General features: G+C 41.8%; 1 protein-coding gene across 1 annotated transcript in view; it reads left to right on the forward strand.

The window, feature by feature from the left end:
- Nucleotides 1–256: 256 nt before the first annotated feature.
- LOC118936416 (metalloreductase STEAP4-like) overlaps nucleotides 257–22,532 on the forward strand; it is an 87,260-nt gene continuing 64,984 nt past the window's right edge. Inside the window, 1 exon segment of the mRNA XM_090230571.1 lies at nucleotides 257–331. Coding sequence (XP_090086697.1) covers nucleotides 257–331 — 75 coding nt within the window.

Genomic DNA, 22,532 nt, shown 5'->3' on the forward strand with positions numbered 1-22,532 from the left:
ACAGAGGCCTGGTCATTTGTTTTGGTGGCTTGATCAGAGTAGTGGGACTGAGAAGGAATAAGAAAACAATCAAACTTTACTCTGTGTGGCGACAGTTCGGCAACGCTGTGCTGTGACTGGGTCAGAGATGGTAGGAGATCGATATGGAGAACAAAGTGAAGCAAGTATGGAGCATAGCGGTAAAAATAAAAGGGAGAAGAAAAAAAAGAAAGTGGGAGAGAAAGAGAGTAGGGGTTTGAAGGGGAGCGATAGGTCGATGGAGGCAGAGATGAAGAAGAAAAGGAAGTTTGAGGAGAGCAACATAGTTTCCAAAGCCAGCGGCAGTTCGGAGGTAGAGCGTGCCGAGAAGGAAGGGCAAGCTAAGTCGCGAGGGGATCATGAGTCTGATAAGGCTGACGGCTGTGATAAAAGAGTTGATTGGGGAAGTTGTCAATGCTAACGTGTTAAGAGTGGAAGCCTTTTCTGTTCACATCATTTTTAGGATGATGCTTTTGTGGCGATGTTGGTGCGGTCTCTTGCTCCATTCGTATTTGGGAACCCATTGATGACATCATGGCAAAAATGACTGCACTTTAGGCTATATGGATTAGTATTGTAGCAAATGCACTGATGTTGTCAAATTATATGATATAGGCTGGTAGGTAGGTAAGTCCAGCCGGCCAGTTAGGTAGGTCTGGCCAGTAAGGTAGGTCCAGCCAGCCAGGTAGGTAGGTCGGCTGGACCTCCCTACCTTGCCAGACCTAGGTTCAGCTGACTGGCCAGGTTGCTAGGTAGGTCCGGTCATGTAGGTAGGTCTGGCCAATTAGGTAGGTCTGGCCGGCCAGGTAAGTATGTCCGGCTGGCCGGCAAGCCAGGTAGGTAGGTCGGCTGGACCTACCTACCTGGCCAGACTTATCTACCAGATTAGGTAGGAAGTTCCGGCAGGCCAGGTAGGTCCAGCCGACTGACCAGGTAGGTCCGGATGAAACAGGAATTTATTGAGCTGATCAGCAACCTAAAAGGCTCTGAAAAGCATCCAATTATCTCCTGTCCCTTGCCATCACTGGGTCGCGGCTGCGAAAGTTTCAGCAGGCTCTTAGCACTTTAAATCTGGCTTAAAGTCTACTGCCATTCTGTTGGTGTAACCTTTTACAATTTCAACACTTGTTGGAAACAAAAGATGCTCTACAGGGACGATGGACCCAAACCATCTAGGCACCTGGACCCTTTTCATATTTCAAGGCTGCGTTGAGATATTGACTCAGAGACAGACCAAGCCCTGCTCAGGTAATACCTCCCGTCCTCTCTAAGCGCTATCGTCATACTGTTGTCTATGTCTGCCAGGGGTGTTGTCAGTTGTAATTTTGTACCCATTGACTCCACTCTTAGATCTGCTATTGTTAGCTCAAAAGAGGAACCCGCTGTGGCCTGCTCACCCAATGCTTTTAGTTCAAGTGTGAATTCCGTAAACCTGAATACCCCCTGGTTTTCAAATCACGTAGAGGGCTTGGGCTATGCACCATCATTGGTTACACTGAGAGTTCCTCATATTGACATTGGTTGCAGCCTCAGGCCCTATGGTGCTAACCTTGGCAAAGTCATTCCAATTTCTTATTGTTCCTCTATTACTAACAGGGATAGACCAAATGGTGCAGTTCTATGAAATATTTTAGCCATACCAACTATATCAATCATCAGACAGGGCGTGCAACAGCCTATTGAACGTAGCTTGTTTGAGCTGTTTCCATGTGACTTTAAAAATCGTAAAGGACTTGGGTTGATGCATCTGAACATTAGGAGCTTACTTCCTAAACTAGATTTCGTCAATATCTGAGCTATGCAGACGAATCCGGATATTCTGGTATGGACTGAAACTTGGAACTCTGGGGACATTCTGGACTCTGATATTAAAGCCATAGGCCACAAATAAAAGCAGGCTCAGCTACACTCATAGACTGCATAAAAAATAACTGACATGACTCATAGTGCATTAAACAAAATGTGTTACAATAGTAATAATAGTAGCACAGTAGATAGTGTAAAAAAAAAAGGCAGATGCATGTTTTTTATGTCTTTCCCATTAGATGGCGGTGTTGGCACAGACATGAAGAGTGGAACATGGAACCTAAACTGAAGAAGGAGGTACATGATGTTGAGTTTAATTCGAAAGAGTTCGACCACATCCCATACCAACACTTAGATGGGCTGCATCTCCTCTTCTCCAGCCTTCTTCTGCACTAATTTGAAACTGCACTGGTGACCTATTCTGTGTAGGAAATGAGTCGGGTTAAAACAATACATACAAAAATAATTATTGTGCAATTTATATTATTTATATTGGCTACATTTAGATTTGTCTTTCATAATTTGGCATTAGTGCATAAGCCCTAGCTTTAGGGCCTAACTTTATACGTGCCAAATAGCCTTCACGCCACATGCTTTTGTGAACTGGCAGAACAATTCCACTGAGGCAAAAAGTAACATGTTTAATTCAATAAGAGAAAATCTGCAAAATGGAGAGTTTAAAATAAAGAGAAGGGAGGGCCAGAAAAGTCATGTTTAGGAAAGATTTGGGGAATTAGTTAAAGAGGATGATAGCAGTGCCTATGTGTGATGACTGTGAGGCTCTACACTAATTTGACAGAGACAAGATGTGGACATCAAATAGACCTATGCCATGTCAAGGAAAGGGTAGCCTACTCTTTAGATGGCTTAAATGAAATCTGGACACTGACTATAGGTCTATAACCTTTCACATGTTTCCAAGCCGAACTGAAACATATTGGGTCGTTTTCACAGCTTTCTATTTCCTAACAACTGGTCAAACTGATGTCATTAGGACATTTGGCACAGAAAATCTTTCCTATTTTTCTTCCCTGTTCCTAAACATATTTTCCTGTGAAAGCAGAGATGACACTGAAAACGTTACCGATGTCAACTAGTTTGAAGCATTCATTCTATAATTTATGACATTAGTCTGGTCAGCAAAACTTTATTTAGTCTTCTAGGGCAACATACATTACATGACCAAAGTATATGGGCACCTGCTTGTCAAACATCTCATTCCAAAATCATGGGCATTAATATGGAGTTAGTTCCTTACTTTGCTGCTATAACAATCTCCACTCTTCTGCGAAGACTTTCCACTAGATGTTGGAACATTGCTGTGGGGACTCGCTTCTGTTCAGCCACAATTAGTGAGGTCGGACACTGATGTTGGGTGATTAGGCCTGCCTCGCAGTCGGCGTTCCAATTCATCCCAAAGGTGTTTGACGGGGTTGAGGTCAGGGCTCTGTGCAGGCCAATCAAGTTTTTCCACACCGATCTCGACAAACCATTTCTGTATGGAACTTGTTTTGTGCACGGGGGCATTGTCATGCTGAAATAGGAAAGGGCCTTCCCTGAACTGTTGCAACAAAGTTGGAAGCCAGAATCGTCTCAAATGCCATTGTATGCTGTAGCGTTAAGATTTCCCTTCACTGGAACTAAGGGGCCTAGCCCGAACCATGAAAAACAGCCCCATACCATTATTCCTCCTCTACCAAACTATACAGTTAGCATTATGCATTGGGGCAGGTAGCGTTCTCCTGGCTTCCGCCAAACCCTGGTTCGTCCGTCGGACTGCCAGATGGTGAAGCGTAATTCAGTACTCGAGAGAACGCATTTCCATACCTCCAGAATCCAATGACGGCGAGCTTTACACCCCTCCAGCCTACACTTGGCATTGCGTATGGTGATCTTAGGCTTGTGTGCAATTGCTCGGCCACGGAAACACATTTCATGAAACTCCCAACAAACAGTTATTGTGCTGACATTGTATCCAGAGGCAGTTTGGATCTCGGTAGTGTTTTTACACCCTACGCGCTTCAGCACTTTTTTAATTATCAATTAGCCTTTTAAAATTATAAACTTGGATTAGCTAACACAACGTGCCATTGGAACACAGGAGTAAATGGTTACTGATAATGGGCCTCTGTACGCCTATGTAGATATTCCATTAAAAGTCAGCCGTTTCCAGCTACAATAGTCATTTACAACATTAACAATGTCTACACTATATTTCGGATCAATTTGATGTCCTTTTAAAAGACAAAAAATGTGCTTTTCTTTCAAAAACAACCCCCAGAACCATCCTCACATACTTTGTGCCCCCGCTGGGTTTTGGTGTGTGTGTGTGTGTAAGTAATCTGATTTATAGAGAGAAGCTCTTTCAGAGGGCAGTGGAGACGTTGATCCATGCAGATATAATATCTCTGCTGTCAAAAAGGTTGGCACTGCTACCTGTGAATTGTGGCAGTCGGTCTCTCTCTGTCTCTCTGTGTCTGTTGCAACCATTTATATCCCTCATCCCTATATATATATTTCTCCCCCCTCTCTATCGATCTATCTTTCCTCTCTTTCTCTCTGTCTCTGTCTTCACCTTCCCCCTCTCTATCGTCCACTCTCTAGCTCCCTCTATTATTCTATCTCTCCTCTTTCTATCTCTCTATCTCTCTGCACTTTCTTTCTGTCTCTCCCTCAGGAGATAATATGATATCTGTGATGAGAAGCATTTCCTTGCTTTAACGATTCGATAACGACCCCCTCCCATCAATCCTTCACAACGTTGTCCTCTCCACTCTGTTCTCCTGTCATGTGTGTCTCAGGCCGTTAACATTGATGGCACATTACGGAGTTAACTACGGAGATATCAAAAGTGCTCAAAATGTGAAATAACTTGGAAAGTGCATGCAAGTGCACTTAAGTGCATATAAGTACCTATAAGTTGCTATAATTGTATTCCAGCAGTCGGAAGAGGAGGTTGAGGACTTTTTAATAACTGTTGCAGTTCAATCTCATCCTCATTCGAAAGTCTTGTGTGTGTGTGTGTGTGTGTGTGTGTGGGGAGACTGAGACGGTATTAAAGAGACCTTATTACCAGGAATTAAATTATCAGCAGCAGGAGGAGGAGGAGGAGGAGGAGGAGGAGGGAGTTTATTTTCGCCCAATAAATTCCCAGTGTTCTGTATCAGAACCCTACAATTCAGTAAGAATTAGCTGGCATTTGTGATGTCATCAGATAGAACCACAGAGAATGTTCCACAGAGGATAGAAGTATTCAGTCAGTACATCTAGCATGTTTAATAGGAGTCTAGCACCTGTCAATCAAATTAAATAGAATTCTCACAATAAGAGATGTCATTTCCCCAAATGCCATAAATCTGATCATCCTGTTGCAGGATAACTTTCCTTTCCTAAAATGTGCAGTGTATTTGAGGTTTAAAAAGGCTTCTGAACTGTGTAGTTTCCACTTAGAAATGTCAGACTTGATTTTCTCTAATCCACATACAATCATTTCCATGATAATTATAATCCACATAACAATTCACATTTCCTGTTGCTGCAGGATTATTTTAGTGCTGCATCAAACTGGCACAAATTAAGATCCTACATCTGTATCTAAAGGTGAGATAGGGAGGGAGGGAAGTGATAGAAAAAGCAAGAGTGAGATTCTGAGGCAGAGAGTAAGAAACGGGGAGAGGGAGAGAGCAAGACGATGATGATGGTTTGTCTGGGGGGAGATGGCTGACTCCTGGCTGACTCTAATCAGCAGAAATGTAATGTCTTAATAGGCCAGTGCAGTTACACACACACACACACACACACACCCGCACACAGTTTTAAAAGGCCGTAGCAGTCAATAAAGTTCCTAATGTGCTTTAAGAAATTAAGCCTTTGGAGAGGAGCAGAGTGCATGTTGGATATTAACCCCAGGCAGTAACCTGCTCTATCAACACTCTAATTAAATTACCCTCTCTCTCGCTCTCTCTCTCACACACACACACACACACACACACACACACACACACACACACACACACACACACACACACAAACTCTTCAAAAGGAGGATGAAATTAGTAAGGTAAGGGAGATAAGTCAGATGATGACAGTAGGCGTCTGTGCCAGTGGTCTATAGACGTCTATATTTATTGACCTTAGCTGTTTCTTATTGATTTATGTATTATGTTTTGATATCCTGTTTCAGAGCACAATCTCTCACTGGTCGCTGCATGCCTCAATATGAATCCCGAGTTGATATTTTCTTTGTAGAGATGGGCTTTTTAATGGAATATGTCACCCATCTGTGGGGCTTTCTGGCCTTATTTATTTCTTTCTTTTTTGCCTCAGTTCAATATTCAAAAGGCACTCGCACATTAGAGCTATCTTTGTTGCTGGTGCATGGTAACAATTGAATAAGATGAATTCAATCAATTGCAGAAGAAGGAAATCGCTCAGAACGTTTACGCTGTATTTTAAGGACAGGTGTTGTTTGTGTCCAACACTGTATCAGAGGTGTCAAGCTGTTTCTCTTGCAGACATTGTAATTGGATATTGACACAAAACCACTCCTGTCCCTAAAATATAGCAGACACATTTGAACCAACAGTGCCGTTTCCATTACCTGATGAAATTGGGACATCTGTCTAGACTCTCTTACTCTGAAACTCCCGAAGTCAATTCAGGCTACCATATTCAACAGAGGGTGTGTGTGTGTTTGCCATGCTGAGGTGCACTCTTATAGTGAGACAGGAGACTGTCTGGGAGAATGCTGGACTGGGGAGAGCGGTTAGCAGCACATCAGCAGCTGTCACACACGCACACACACAAAAACACACAAACAAACACACAATGCAGCTGTCAAGCGCTGACAAATGGAGAGACAGGGCCAGATAACTTCCATTCAACACACACACACACACACACACACACACACACACACACACACACACACACACACACACACACACACACACACACACACACACACACACACACACACACACACACACACACACACACACGAGTCCATCCCATATCCTATTCGAGCTATCCCTCTTTCTTTGTCCTCCTGTATTAAGCTGTCAGTGTCAGTGTCCGTGTCAGATCCACTTCACAGAGATAAGGAGTTAGTGTGTGGGCACGTGCGTGCTTGTGTTTGTGTTGGTTTTGGTTCATACCACCCACTCCTCTATCTAGGAATATCTTCCATAGACAGACATCTATACATCTTGTCTTTCTTTGTGAAAAACGTTTACTGATCTGTTTTATAAAAGGCCATAGTGTATCATGACTGTAGTCACAGCCTAACACCTTGACTTATAATCAGAGGTGTCATGCCCATAGCGGGCACAGGGTTTTTCCTGTTTAATATTTTGTTTTTAATAAATTGTTGGTAATATTGTATCTCTGTAATACTACTAGCCACCTAATTTTATGAAGTTGGCTATAGCTAGTCCAGATTGGTTCCCAATCTCATAACTAGCTACCAAGAAAGTTATTTCAGACTATCAATCAAGTTAGAGTAGCTAGCTTGTCTAACTATCTTAGCTGGCATGGCTGCTGGCAAGGTTGGTAGACTTTAGAAAAGCAAACAATTACTAAACGTACTGGAAAAGACACACATTCCTTTCAATCTTTTACCCAGATTTTAACAGAGATGCAAATAAACATATTACATTTCTTAAAAACACCAGTCAGGAGGATACAGAGAGCTCCAGAGGTTTGCTTAGTACCCCTCCAGACCACCCCCCAGCCATCTTCACATACTTTGTACCCCTCAGATTTTGGGGGTGCATGATGCCTCTGCTTATAATGAAGTATTATCCATGATATACAGTGCTGTTATTTGCCCTCTTTCTAATTTTCTCTACTTTTGCATATTTTTTATACTGAATGTTATCAGATCAAAACCTAATGAGATGGGTCTCATTATGTCTGGCGAAAACCAAACGCTGCATATCACAGTAAGAACCTCATACCAACAATCAAGCATGGTGGTGGTAGTGTGATGGTTTGAGGATGCTTTGCTGCCTCAGGTCCTGGATGACTTGCCTTAATAGAAGGAACCATGAATTGTGCTGTGTATCAGAGAAATCTACAGGAGAATGTCAGGCCATCTGTCTGTGAGCTGAAGCTGAAGTGCAGCTGGTTCACACAGCAAGAAAATGATCAAAAACACACAATCAAGTCTACATGGTTAAAAAGCAACACATTTGAAGTTTGGGAAAGGCCTAGTCAAAGTCCAGACTTAATCCCAATGGAGATGATGTGGAAGGACTTGAAACGAGCAGTTCATGCTTGAAAACCCACAAATGTTGCTGAGCTAAAGCAGTTCTGCATTCAAGAGTGGGCTAAAATTCCCCCACAGCGATGTGAGAGACTGATCAACAACTACAGGAGGTATTTGGTTGCAGTCATTGGAGCAAATGGAGGCACAAACCGTTATTGAGTGTAAGGGGGCAATCACTTTTTCACACAGAGGAATTGGGTGTTGCATAAATTTGTTAAATAAAATACGTTTTTTTTGTTGTTATTTGTAAACTCTGGTTCCCTTTATCTAATATTAGGTTTTGGTTGAAGATCTGATAACATTCAGTATCAAAAATATGAAAAAATAGAGAAAATCAGAATGGGGGCACATACTTTTTCACGGCGCTGTACCACATTCTCAAACACATTATGGCTTAAACTCTGAACAGAGACAAAGTGTATAGTTTACCGTAATAATAAAAAGGTCTGGAGAGCAGATGGAACAAGAGGAGAAATGGGAGTATGTGTTTTCTTGTGTCAACTGGGCAGCTCAATGCTGAAACTTAATCATCACACACAAACAAACACACACATGCACACGCACACACATACTCACTCATATAGGCTTATACATATACCAGAGATACACACACACACACACACACACACACACACACACACACGCACACACACACACACACACACACACACACACACACACACACACACACACACACACACACACACACACACACACACACACACACAGAGAATGACTTGATGAAGAATAACTTTGTTCTGCATTCTCCCTCTCTTCTCCTCCAGTCATGGATCATGGGAGGTCAGGGAGACAAAACATAGTCTAATATAGAAGGAGAATGCAGGACCACAGCCTTGGGGAGTGAGAAACAGCAGGTGTGTGTGTGTGTGTGTGTGTGTGTGTGTGTGTGTGTGTGTGTGTGTGTGTGTGTGGTGTGTGTGTGTGTGATGGGGAGAGAGGGTCTGAGAGAAAATGAGATTGGTGAAATGAATAGTGCACTTTCTTTCCCCAAATGAAAGTGGCTCTCATATTTGGGGAAAAAGTGATGGGGTGTGAAGAAAATCCATCTGAAGGAGGGAGGGATGCCAGTATCCCTGATGAAATGACAAAGGCCCACAAACAGAAAACGAATCAGGGAGAAAAGCAGACAAACAGATTGTATAGAAAGCCAAGGGCTCCCCATGAGACTGTTAGAAACTTCACTGAAACTTTACTGTGAGACTTTACATGGAGAAACTTTACTCATCGTTACATACAATGTACTTAATTAAAGTGGAATGGACAGTGTTTTAACTATTTTGCAGATATGAAACAAACAATCATAATATACGTCAAAAATATCAAACTGCTAGTCAAAGAGTTTGAAACTCCCAAACTCCCATGTCACAACATGTTATGATGCTGGGTGTAAAGTAAAGTGTTACCGTTGGCAGAATAGATGGATGCAGTTCAATACAGCATGATTAATATAATTCATCAATACATTTCTTGGTAGTCCAAAAAATCTTGCTATCAAGTTGTAAATCACAGCTGGCCTGGTACACTGTTTGCTTCTTCTACCCATTCAGGATGCACTGTTTCAGTTTCAATGACTCAATATTTTGAACAGAAATGGATGACTAACTAAGGCTGGGAATGTCAACAAGTCAGTCATGATCACAAGTCAGTCATAACATGACTAATAGGCTAGCACACTTGTGTCAAACACAATGTCTGTGGGCCGAATAGGACACACAAATGAGTATAAATGAGTCAACAGTTGCATTATCTACTTTATAAAATTACAGCTTGATGCGCTCGCATCGGTGAATTCAACTTCAATTATTTCCGTGTGTCCCATTTACAGTAAGGTGACCAGATTTCTGAAATTAAAACCGGGGACATTTCCAGCTCGGCAAGTCAATATATCATTAAAATATCCAATGTTATTATCTATGAAATATAAAAGGGGGACAATTCCGGGTTCATGTATTTAGTCTAACAGGCACGCTGTGATAGAGAAAACAACTATATTACAAAAACACTACAGACGAGACAGAACTGTCCGATCTGAACAGCCATTCAGTGGTCCTGGTAGTCTGGGTAGAACTGATCTGAACAGCCATTCAGTGGTCCTACTAGTCTGGGTAGAATAAGTGCAGAAGAGAACATGAGCAAAACTGAAAAAACAGACAATAGTATATGTGAAATACTTAACAACATAATAAAGAAGTAAGACGATGATGAGGTTGGTACCTACATTGTATACTTATACCAACCTAATCTGTATATTTCTCAGAAGAATGTATCTTCTTCAGGATTGCTCTGTCTTTAGCCAGCTTCTCCATGAACTCCTGGCAGGGAGGTTGAAGTTTGTCTTCACAATAAGCATGGCCTTGATGGTAGGAACAGTGAACCTATTTCTTGCTGCTGTCCATAGATCATTAATTTGGGAGAACACTCTCCCGACTGGTGCATTACTTCCAGGTAAGCACATGACAACAGACGCTAATCTAGCCAGGTTAGTGTGTGGGATGTCGTTCTCTTTGAAGTGAGTAACCACCATGCTCCATCTCTGACTAAGCGGTGTCTCAGATGTTTTCCATTCCTCAAGCGATTCCCCCTTTAGGAACTCTTGCTGGCCAGTAACCTCGTCAAACAATGCATTATCATTGATGGTCACATTAGGGCATTTTTCCTGCAGTGTGCCTGCTGCCTTCTGGATCTCTTCATGCTGAGGTTGCCTTTTTAAAAGGAGACAATGTAAATCTTTTAGATGATCTGTGTGCTTTCCCCAATGCTTGCAAGTAGTTCGCAGCCGTAGTGAAGAATGATTGGGATGTTTTGTGAAAGCTCTCTTTAGACATGGCTCCATTTTCCTCCAGCTCTCTCAGAAGTCCTCTGACCAAAACTGGAATGAAGTTGTCATCACGTCTTGCAGTCAATTTTGCCTCAATGTTTCTCAGAATTGCAGCGGACTCCACAGCACAGTGGTCCTGGCCTTCAAGCATCTTGATCGTGTCACTGAATACAGTCAAGTTTCCATGGACAAAGGCCAGCCAAAGTTCAGTCAGTGGATCTTCAAACATTGTTCATAGGACAGGGCATTTGTCTTCAGAAATAAAAAAGGATTTCAATGGCACATGCATTTTCAGCACTCTTTCTAGAGCAGGGAGCAGGGACAGCCAGCGAACATCGCTGTGTCCTAAAATGTTATGGTACTCCTGGCCAACAAAATCACAAAAGCTCTTCAGTCTTTCTACTCTGACGGTGAAAATATGAAAATATCCAAATATCTTTGTGAGCAGGTACTCAACATCAAGGGGAATCATATCCAAAGCTGTTCTGGCCGTGTTATGAATGATGTGGGCAGGACAACCTAAGCCAATCACCTCCCGCTGCAGAGCATTTTTTTTACATTGGTATGGACATTGACCCTCTCCAAAATTGGTATTTGTGTTGTCGGAAGAGAATGCCAGGACTTTGTTTTCCAGGTTACATTTTTGGATGACCACCAGGACCTCAGCTGCAATTTCCTCTGCTGTTTCTCCTTTCAATTCAACAAAATCAAGCAGTTTTGTTTCCACAGATGTGCTGCCATCATATATCTTACAATATCTGACTACTATTGGCAGCAGCTTTACATGTCCAGGATTGGACGCATTAATGGACAGGGACACAAATTCAACCTGGTCTAGGTCCTGTGTTACCAAAGTAGTTGCCCATGGTGCTAACATGTTACTCACTATGGCGTCACATTTTGTCCTAGCACATGTAAACTTTGGCTCATAAAGCTCCCGTGTGAGTTGTGCTGTGCAGTCCATAGATCTGTAAATATGATTGTGTCGCATAGTGTGGTATGCAAAGACACCCTCCTGTACAGCTAAATCATATTCTTCTTGGGAAGGCTCTACTTTCTTGAAGAATGTGGTGACAGAGGGCATACCAACAAGGCCCATCAGACAGGCTTTATGCTTTTTCGTTTGTTGATGTTCTACCACTAACGCTCTTCCCCCGCTGCCAATTGAAAAAGAGGAATTACAAAGGGTGCAGTTAACCATTTTATCGTCTTGACCTGAGCGTATGAATGGAAATGATCTCATCATGTTGTCATTAAAATGGCATTTCCGTTTCTTGGAAAGAGCCATTGTACCTCCTCTGTCTGCTCTTCTTCACTCTCTTTGTGTCACTCTTCTTACTCTCTTAACTTTTTCTTCTCCTCCAATCTTTCTCCTCCTCTTTTCTTCACTCGTCTTCCTGATCTGTCTTCCTTTCCTTCTCTTTACCTTTCCACCTCACTCTTCCACACTCTCCTTGATTCACTCTTTTTACTCCCTGATTTTTTCCTTCTCCTTCCTCTCCAATCTTTAATAATAAATAGTACACCATTAGATCAAATACTTTGGTTAACAGATTCCCATTGCTTGGCTAATTTTTGTATTTTATCTCAAAAACATTGTTTGGAATAATAAATTGGCAGGCTCTGCAATCATATATTTACCTTTCCTCCTCTATCTCTTTCACTCTCCTAGCCAGTCTTCCTCCTCTCCACTCTAACAGAAAACATTATGCTAATGTTATCCATGAAAATTTCTAAACATATTTTCACACTACTTTGAAATAATGCCAAACCATTAAAATTGTAATCTAAAATTTAAATATTCTCAGAATTATGCATTAATTTAATATCATATTTTCAAAATAGCCCGTCCACTGCATGTTTACATGTGAACGTTTTTTAACCTAGCTACCATGAAAGTAGCTAGTTAACCTAGCTAGATGACTTTCACTCCGTCGACATAGCTAATGTTAGCTAGCATAACCTATTTAAAACCTCATAAAGCAGATCATCTATCTATATAATAAATTGTGACATTATAACATCATTAGCTAGTATCTCAAACAATTGTAACTTACCTGGCTTGAAAATACATTTGTGGTGATGTGGATTAACTTGATACTTGCTAGCTTCTGGACGAGTTTTCCACAGCAGTTCGCTCTAAAAATAGCGCGAGCAAGTAGTTAGTAGAAGAGATAATGAAGCTGCTGTAGCGAGCAGCCCCCTCTGCTGGACAAAACAAGCACAACGTGATTGAGACGTCAACTGGTAGGCTCTGCTGCCCGGTCTTTCTTGCCATGTAAAATATTATTTCACTTTGCAGTCTGTTAAAAACGGGGACATTTCCGGGGACAGTTCCAGCCGGGGACAGGCCACCAAAAACGGGGACGTCTGGTCACTCTAATTTACAGTGCAGCAGAGGGAAAGTGTATAGACACATATCACAGTCCTAGCTAGGCTACTAAAATGTTGCAGTCTAGCTATGGTTTTTAAAGCTTGACAATGAATAATCAAAAAACTAAACCTGCAACAAAACACTATGCAAAGGAGAAACATGTAGACCTATTATAGCAACATTTGAGCAGTAGCCCATGGTGGCTATTCAACTATAATACGTTTTGAGTACACCATACAGCAATGCTCTATTAAACTGCACCGGTGATCCATGCAGTACAAGGAGTATTTCTATCTGTAATAACGCCCACCTGTGGGGAAAACTCATTCTGATTGGCTGGGCCTGGCTCCCAGTGGGATGGCTCCAATGTAGGTGGACCTATGCCCTCCCAGGCCCACCCATGGCTGCGCCCTTGCCCAGTCATGTGAAATCAATAGATTGGGGATAATGCATTTATTTCAATTGACTGATTTCCTTATATGAACTTGTTGCAGGAATTTAATTCCTCTGTTTTAATTCCCAATTAAAATTAAACACTCTGTCAATTCATAAGAATTTGTATGACCCTTATTTTATAGAGATGGACCGAGCCCGGTCTTAAAGTCAAATAGCAGCCTTTATTCACGAGAGTACTGAACACGATACAGTTTTCCACAGGTTATAAACTGAAAATGACGTCATTAGTTTTAGCACCAACCCGTGCCATCTCTGTTCCAGTACAAAGGCTGTATGGTTCTCACATCGTCTCTCTCTATTAAGATAATATACGACTGGGCTTAAGACAGCTTGTGTAGATAAGCCCTCTAGCCAGACTGGAGATATAATTCATTCATTTCTACCAAGGAACAGGCAGTCATTGTTCTAACTCTTGACCACATTTACACCCATTATATTCAGCACTGGGATCAAGAAAGAAAACTCATAAATATACAGCAACATAATAGTATTCTGATTAGTACATGTACAGTAACATAATAGTATTCAGATTAGTACATATACAGTAACATAATAGTATTCGGATTAGTCAGTCCTGATTGAAATGTATACATAATTAGTCATCAATGATAAAAATTCCCTTAACAGAACTGTAACTCAGCAACAGTATCTATTTATGGCGCTAGATATTTATTTAGCACACTAAAAACACGGAGCCTAACATTAACTAGCTAGCTGCTGGGATGATGTCTTGTCATTGGAGGAGTGGGTGAGTGATTGGCTTTTTACCCTCACATCGTTGTTCAGTGGCTACAGCTAGAGATGAAGGTGTCATTTGGTTAGCTAGCAAGAAATGTGAATAGTTTTGCTAACTAGATACTGTATGCTGAACTTGAACGACTGTTTTGTTATCCACAGTTCGCATATCTCTTAGTTGTCAATCAAATGTATTTGGTGTCGATCAAATGGGCGACCATGCAGACAAGTTCCCACTCAGTTGTCAAAACGTGGGTTTGGACAAGCATGGCTAGCAAAGCTGTAGAAGGACGAGCATGCTACTACTTCAATTTTGACGCCAACTAGCTGAGAGAGTTTATCTAATGTTCCTTCGTTAGATTTTAGCTCATCTCGCTCTGGCTAGCATTAGTTGTTAATCTTGTTGCTTTTGGCGAATGCCTTCTAATGATCTAAAGTTGCTCGATTGTCAGAAAAAAAGTCATATTCTTCCTGGGGGTGTATATGAACAGATTTGAATAAGATTTCATGTTGCTAAAACGCTGTCAGCTCCACTTTAAATATTGAGCTTCAGTGCTCTTTTGAAAAAAGGAAGAGCAATGCAGGGCTGGTGCGGTGACCATATTACCGGCAGTCATTAGTCATGACCGCGTTAAAATTCCACATGACCGGTGAGTCACGGTAATTTCCTCTCATGCACTCTGGACATTCGTTGGTTATACCCAAGTCGCTAACAATGATTAGGTTGCTAATGGCCTGGTGCTTAGGGCTCTATTGTCCCTCTAACCACTTTGACATCAATGAAAAAAATCACATCATAAAAACAGTATCATGCTTTTAAAACTCACCTCACTGTGATTGATGAAATTGAAGAAAGAATTTCAACAACAAGGTAAAACTGAGTGGAAAATATGGTCGTTGTGGAAGTTGTTTCAAAGTCTAACAACAAAATGGACAGCTGATGATTAAGGTGATGATTAATTCAAAACGCCCACACGCATATAAGAGCATATGCATATACATAGGCCTATATAAAGTGCATTCAGGAAGTATTCAGACCCCTGAGTTTTTCCACATTTTGATATGTTACAGCCTTATTCTAAAATGTATTAAATTGTATTTTTTCTCATCAATCTACACACAATAGCCCAGAATGACAAACAAAAAACAGGTTATTCTGAATTTTTGCAAATGTCTTACAAATAAAAAACAGAATTATTCAGGCCCTTTGCTTTGAGACCCAAAATTGAGCTCACGTGCATCCTGTTTCCATTGATCATCCTTGAGATGTTTCTACAACTTGATTGGGCTCCACCAGTCGTAAATTCAATTGATTGGACATGATTTGGAAAGGCACACACCTGTCTATATAAGGTCCCACCGTTGACAGTGCGTGTCAGAGCAAAAACCAAGCCATGAGCTTGAAAGAACTGGCCATAGGGCTCCGAGACAGGATTGTGTCGAGGCACAGATCTGGGGAAGTGTACCAAAATAATATGCAGCATTGAAGGTCCCCAAGAATACAGTGGCCTCCATCATTCTGAAATGGAAGAAGTTTGGAACCACCAAGACTCTTTCTCGAGGTGGCCGCCCAGCCAAACTGAGCAATCGAGGGAGAAGGGCCTTGGACAGGGAGGTGACCAAGAACCCGATGGTCACTCTGACAGCGCTCTAGAGTTCCTCTGTGGAGAAATTCTAGAAGTTCAACCGTCTCTGTAGTATTCCACCAATCAGGCCTTTATGGTAGAGTGGCCAAATGGAAGCCACTCCTCAGTAAAAGGCACTTGACAGCCTGCTTTGTGTTCGTCAAAAGGCACCTAAAGTACTCTCAGACCATGAGAAACAAGATTCTCTGGTCTAATGAATGCCAAGTGTCACATCTGGAGGACACCGGACACCATCATGGTGGTAGCAACATCATGCTGTGGGGATATTTTTCAGTGGCAGACTAGTCAGGATCGAGGAAAAGATTAACAGAGCAAAGATAAAAAAGAGAGATCCTTGATAAAATCCTGCTACAGAGCACTCAGATGGGGGCGACATCAACCCTAAGCAGACAGCCAAGACAACACAGGAGTGGCTTTGGGACAAGTCTCTGATGTGGGCCAGCCAGAGACATTAACTTTTTTTAATACCTTTATTTTACTAGGCAAGTCAGTTAAGAACAAATTCTTATTTTCAATGACGGCCTGTTCAGGGGCAGAACGACAGGTCGGGGATTCGAACTTGCAACCTTTCGGTTACTAGTCCAACGCTCTAACCACTAGGCTACCCTGCCGCCCCTGATCGAACATCTCTGGAATGACCTGAAAATAACTGTGTAGTGATGCTCCCCATCCAACCTGACAGAGCTTGAGAGGATCTGTATAGAGGAATGGGAGAAACTCCCTAAATACAGGTGTGCCAAGCTTGTAGCGTCATACGCAAGAAGACTCAAAGCTGTAATCACTGCCAAAGGTGCTTCAACAAAGTACTGACTAAAGGGTCTGAATACTTATGTAACTGTGATATTTCCTGTTTTTGCTTTGTCATTATGGGATATTATGTGTAGATTGATCAGGGGAAAAAACAATTGAATCAATTTTAGAATAAGGCTATAATGTAACAAAATGTGGAAATTGTCAACAGGTCTGAATACTTTCCGAATGCACTGTATGAGTTTGGTCAGGGTGTCATTTGGGTGGGCATTCTATGTCCTTTATTTCTATGATGTGTGTTTCTATGTGTTTGCTGGGTATGGTTCTCAATCAGGGACAGCTATCTATCATTGTCTTTGATTGGGAATCATACTTAGGTAGGCCCTTTTCCCTCTTTTCAGTGTGGGTAGTTAACTTTGTTTATGGCACTTTGCCCTGTAAGCTTCACGGTTGTTCAGTTTGTTTCTTGTTTTGTTGGCGTCATTCCGAAATAAAAAGTAATGTACGCTCACCGCGCTGCGCTTTGGTCTTCCTTCAACGACGGTCGTGACAGAGAGAACATATAGGCCTAGGCGACACTGTTGGTTCATTGATTGTGCAGGGCGGCTTAAAGTTAGCCTACGATTATATTGAATTTGTATTTGTAAAAACATGATACAGTCAATGTTCCCAAAATGATTTTACTTGGTTTACCAAATGAATCATTGGGCAGCTGCAGGAACAGGGTTGGAGAGCCCTTGGCATAGAGAGTTTGGGTGTAATATCACCTGTTCGTGCAGCGAGAGGCTGCATGATCCTCAAACAATGGTTGATGCATTGAGTGATGATGCATTGAGTCTGTCATGACTGTCCATGAGGATCCAAATAGGTCAGACAAGGTTTGCAATAAATAACTTAAATCAGACCCCCTCTCACCCGTAGAGGAGGGAAGGAAAGAACGAGTGGGGATGAACAACTCACATCCTGTTGTAAATCAAGGGAGAAGATCTCTCTCTCTCCCTCTCCAAGATTCACCAAAGGAAATGCTCTTTGTTTCAACATACTTTTTTCTGCCAAAACTCTAACAAGCGAATACTGGAACAATATTTCTATCATAGAATGTGGGAAATGGTCAGAAGCGATCTATGGAACACTAACAATATTGATTGTTATGTTGTGATGTCATTAAAAATATTATAATGGAAATACTGTTTAACTTGGAAAGTATGCCCACTACATGTATGAAGTTTCCATACTATGCATTGTGCATGTAATATGACAAATTATGAAAGTGTTTTTGTTAAGCGAGGGATGGGATTTGAAAAGCTATAAGAGATGATTGTTTTTTATAACTTGCTGCAGCTGTACGTTTAAATTGGTTTGAACTTTGAATCTCAACACGAGGTGAAGACGATAAACTCACCTCCCGGACAATCACTGGTACGACTGATTAGCTGTCCTAAGTAAAGTATCTTCAAAATCGAATTTAAGGAGGACCATCCGGTTACTCTGCTCAAACCATCGTATTACGCTACCCTCATCACCCCACTGGGGAACCATCGATACGGCTGGCTAGCCTATCTTCAAAGAAGCATCTTCAAGAGCGAATGGATGGAAAATAGACTCTGACTCGGTTACCGGACAACTACAAAGAAGGACAACAGTAGAAGAAGAAACTGGGGAAAACTCAGAGTGGAATGTTTACTTTTTCTATGCCAGTGGCTGGACAGCGTTTGAATCTCTGCCTTGTCGTTTGTCATTGTCCGACCGGCCGGTGTTGCCTGAAGTTCGCCAGGGGATTTCCTCAGCCTTCTCACCAGCCTTGATTTTGGGCAGCTCCATGGTATGAAATTTTACTGTTCCTGGTGCTAAAACCATATCCTATCCCGGAGTTTGAGTAAATTACATTACTACATTACTTACACCAATTGCTAACAGTGAGCATCTGAAAAACATGTGTGAAAGGCTTGATTTTGTATGTGATATCAACAGAGGGGTATATTTTCTGGGTGATTTAAATATGAACTGTCTTTCATCAAGCTGCCCAATCAAGAAAAAGCTTCAAACTGTAACCAGTGCCTGCAGACTGGTTCAGGTTATCAGTCTACCAGGGTATTTACAAACAGCACATGAATGATACCAACAACATGTATTGATCACATCTTTACTAATGCGGCAGAAATTTGCTTGAAAGCAGTATCCATATCGATCAGATGTAGTGATCACAGTATAGTAGCCATATCTAGGAAAACCAAAGTTACAAATGCTGAGCATAATATAATGTATAAGAGGCCATACAATACCATTTTTTTGTGATTCCTATGTTGTTGATATAAATAATATTTGTTGGTCAGTGGTGTGTAAGTGAGAAGCAACCAGACGCTGCATTTGACACATTTATGAAATTGCTTATTGCAGTTACTAATAAGCATGCACCCATTAAGAAAATGTCTGTAAAAACTGTTAAATCCCCATGGATTAATGAGGAATTAAAAAATTGTATGGTTGAGAAGGAATAGGCAAAAGGAATGGCAAATAAGTTTGGCTGCACAACCGATTGGCAAACATACAGCAAATTGAGAAATCATGTGACTTTACTGAATAAAATGAAGAAGAAACTATACTATGAAACAAAGATAAATGGTATAAAGAATGATAGTAAAAAGCTCTGGAAAACCTTAAATGAACATTTGGGCAAACTCAACTCCATCATTCATTGAATCGGATCGCTCATTCATCACAAAACTCACTGATATTACTAATAAGGTTGCCCTTATCTTGATTTAGTATATGGCCTAGGAGGCTCACTGTTTCTGTGATTTTGTCCAGGAGGGGTGTTGATATATGCTAGTGGATGAGGTTTTGTTTTTGGTCCTGAGTGGTACCAAGAGCGAGATCAGAACATAGTGTAGGAGACCAAAGCTGAACGATAATTTATAGCCAATGCTGTCTGGCTATGTGTGTCTTTGCTATAAAGGATCTCAGTTGCAATGTGTAAGGACTCTCAGAGAATTCATTTATAGACACTGAATTGATCTGAGAGTCACAGGGTTGTGATGGAGCTCATATAATTAAACTCTGACTTGTGTGTGGGTTTTGCTCTCTCATGATTTGGTAATACAGGAAATGTCCACTACACTCGCCAATGTCCAGTCTCTTGACAACAAGGTAGACGAAATTCAAGCGAGTTTTGCTTTCCAGAGAGACATCAGAGATTGTAACATTTTCTGTTTCACGGAAACATGGCTCTCTCGGGATATGTTGTTGGAATCGGTTCGTGCCAACAGAGATAAACACCTCTCTGGGAAAAGGAAAGGCGGGGTGTGTTATTTATGATTAACAACTCATGGTGTAATCATAACAACATACAGGAACTCAAGTCCTTCTGCTCACCCGACCTAGAATTCCTTACAATCAATTGATGGCCATTCTACCTACCAAGAGATTTCTCGTCAGTTATAGTCATTGCTGTGTACATCCCCCCTCAAGCAAACACCAAGACGGCCTTCAAGGAACTTCACTGGACTCTATGTAAACTAACTAAGACTGTGCCCCCCCCTCTCCTTCACAGTGGCTGACGTGAGTAAAACATTTAACCAGTTGCATCTCTAGGGGCGCTATTTCATTTTTGGATAAAAAACGTTCCCGTTTTAAGAGCGATATTTTGTCATTTTGTCTCGACTATGCATATTCTGACAGTTTTGGAAAGAAAACACTCTGAAGTTTCAGAATCTGCAAAGATTTTGTCTGTAAGTGCCCCAGAACTCATTCTACAGGCGAAACCAAGATGATACGTTAAACAGGAAATGAGCAGAATTTCTGAAGCTCTGTTTTCTAATGTCTCCTTATATGGCTGTGAATGCGACAGGAATAAGCTTAGACCTTCTGCCGTTTCCCCAAGATGTCGGCAGCATTGTGACGTATTTGTAGGCATATCATTGGAAGATTGGCCATAAGAGACTACATTTTCCAGAGGTCCGCCCGGTGTCCTTTGTCTAAATTTGTGCGTAATCTTCAGGTGCGGGCATTTTCTCCTGGGATTCAGGAGAGAAAGCACACTTCCACGAACGATATATCATCGAAGAGATATGTGAAAAACACCTTGAGGATTGATTCTAAACAACGTTTGCCATGTTTTCAGTCGATATTATGGAGTTAATTTGGAAAAAAGTTCGCGTTTTGAGGACTGAATTTTCGTTTTTTTTTGGTAGCCAAATGTGATGTACAAAACGGAGCTATTTCTAATACCCAAAGAATCTTTTTGGAAAAACTGAGCATCTGCTATCTAACTGAGAGTCTCCTCATTGAAAACATCTGAAGTTCTTCAAAGGTAAATTATTTTATTTGAAGGCTTTTATGTTTTTGTTGAAATGTTGCGTGCTGGATGCTAACGCTAATGCTAACGCTAAATGCTACGCTAGCTAGCTACTTTTACACAAATGATTGTTTTCCTATGGTTGAGAAGCATATTTTGAAAATCTGAGATGACAGTGTTGTTAACAAAAGGCTAAGCTTGAGAGCTAGCATATTTATTTCATTTCATTTGCGATTTTCATGAATAGTTAACGTTGCGTTATGGTAATGAGCTTGAGTCTGTATTCACGATCCCGGATCCGGGATGGGGAGATCAGAAAGGTTAAACTGGTTAACACTAGCAAGGCTGCTAGCCCAGACGGCATCCCTAGCCGCGTCCTCAGAGCATGCACAGACCAGCTGGCTGGTGTGTTTATGGACATATTTAATCGCTCCCTATCCCAGTTTGTTGTCCCCACATGCTTCAAGATGGCTACCATTGTTCCTGTACCCAAGAAGGCAAAGAACTGAACTAAATGACTACTGCCCCGTAGCACTCACTTCTGTCATCATGAAGTGCTTTGAGAGGCTAGTCAAGGATCATATCCCCGCAATCTTACTGGCCACCCTAGACCCACTTCAGTTTGCATACTGCCCCAACAGGTCCACAGATGACGCAATTGCCATCACACTGCACACTGCCCTATCCCATCTGGACAAAAATACCTATGTAAGAATGTTGTTCATAAACTACAGCTCAGCATTCAACACCATAGTACCCTCCAAGCTTATCATCAAGCTGGATGCCCTGGGTCTCAACCCTCCCTGTGCAACTGGGTCTGGAATTTTCTGATGGGCCGCCCCAGGTGGTGAAGGTAGGAAACAACATTTCTGATTTGCTGACACTCAACACTGGGGCCCCACAAGTGTGTGTGCTCAGCCCTCTCCTGTACTCCCTATAGTGGGCTTGATCACCAACAGCGACGAGACAACCTACAGGGAAGAGGTGAGGGCACTCGGGGGTGTGGTGTCAGGAAAACAACCTCTCACTCAATGTCAACAAAACAAAGGAGATGATCATGGACTTCAGGAAACAGCAGATGGAGTACCCCCTATCCACATTGAAGGGACAGCAGTGGAGAAGGTGGAAAGTTTTAAGTTCCTGGGCGTACACATAACAGACAAACTTGAGAGCATCCTGTCGGGCTGTATCACAGCCTGGTAAGGCAACTGCACTGCCCTCAACCGCAAGGCTCTCCAGAGGGTAGTGTGGTCTGCACAACACTTCACCGGGGCAAACTACCTGCCCTCCAAGACACCTACAGCACCCGATGTCACAGGAAGGCCAAAAAGATCATCAAGGACAAC

This window comes from Oncorhynchus mykiss, chromosome 3 (genome assembly GCF_057628025.1).
Source record: "Oncorhynchus mykiss isolate SJ-2025 chromosome 3, ASM5762802v1, whole genome shotgun sequence".
Lineage (NCBI taxonomy): Eukaryota > Metazoa > Chordata > Actinopteri > Salmoniformes > Salmonidae > Oncorhynchus > Oncorhynchus mykiss.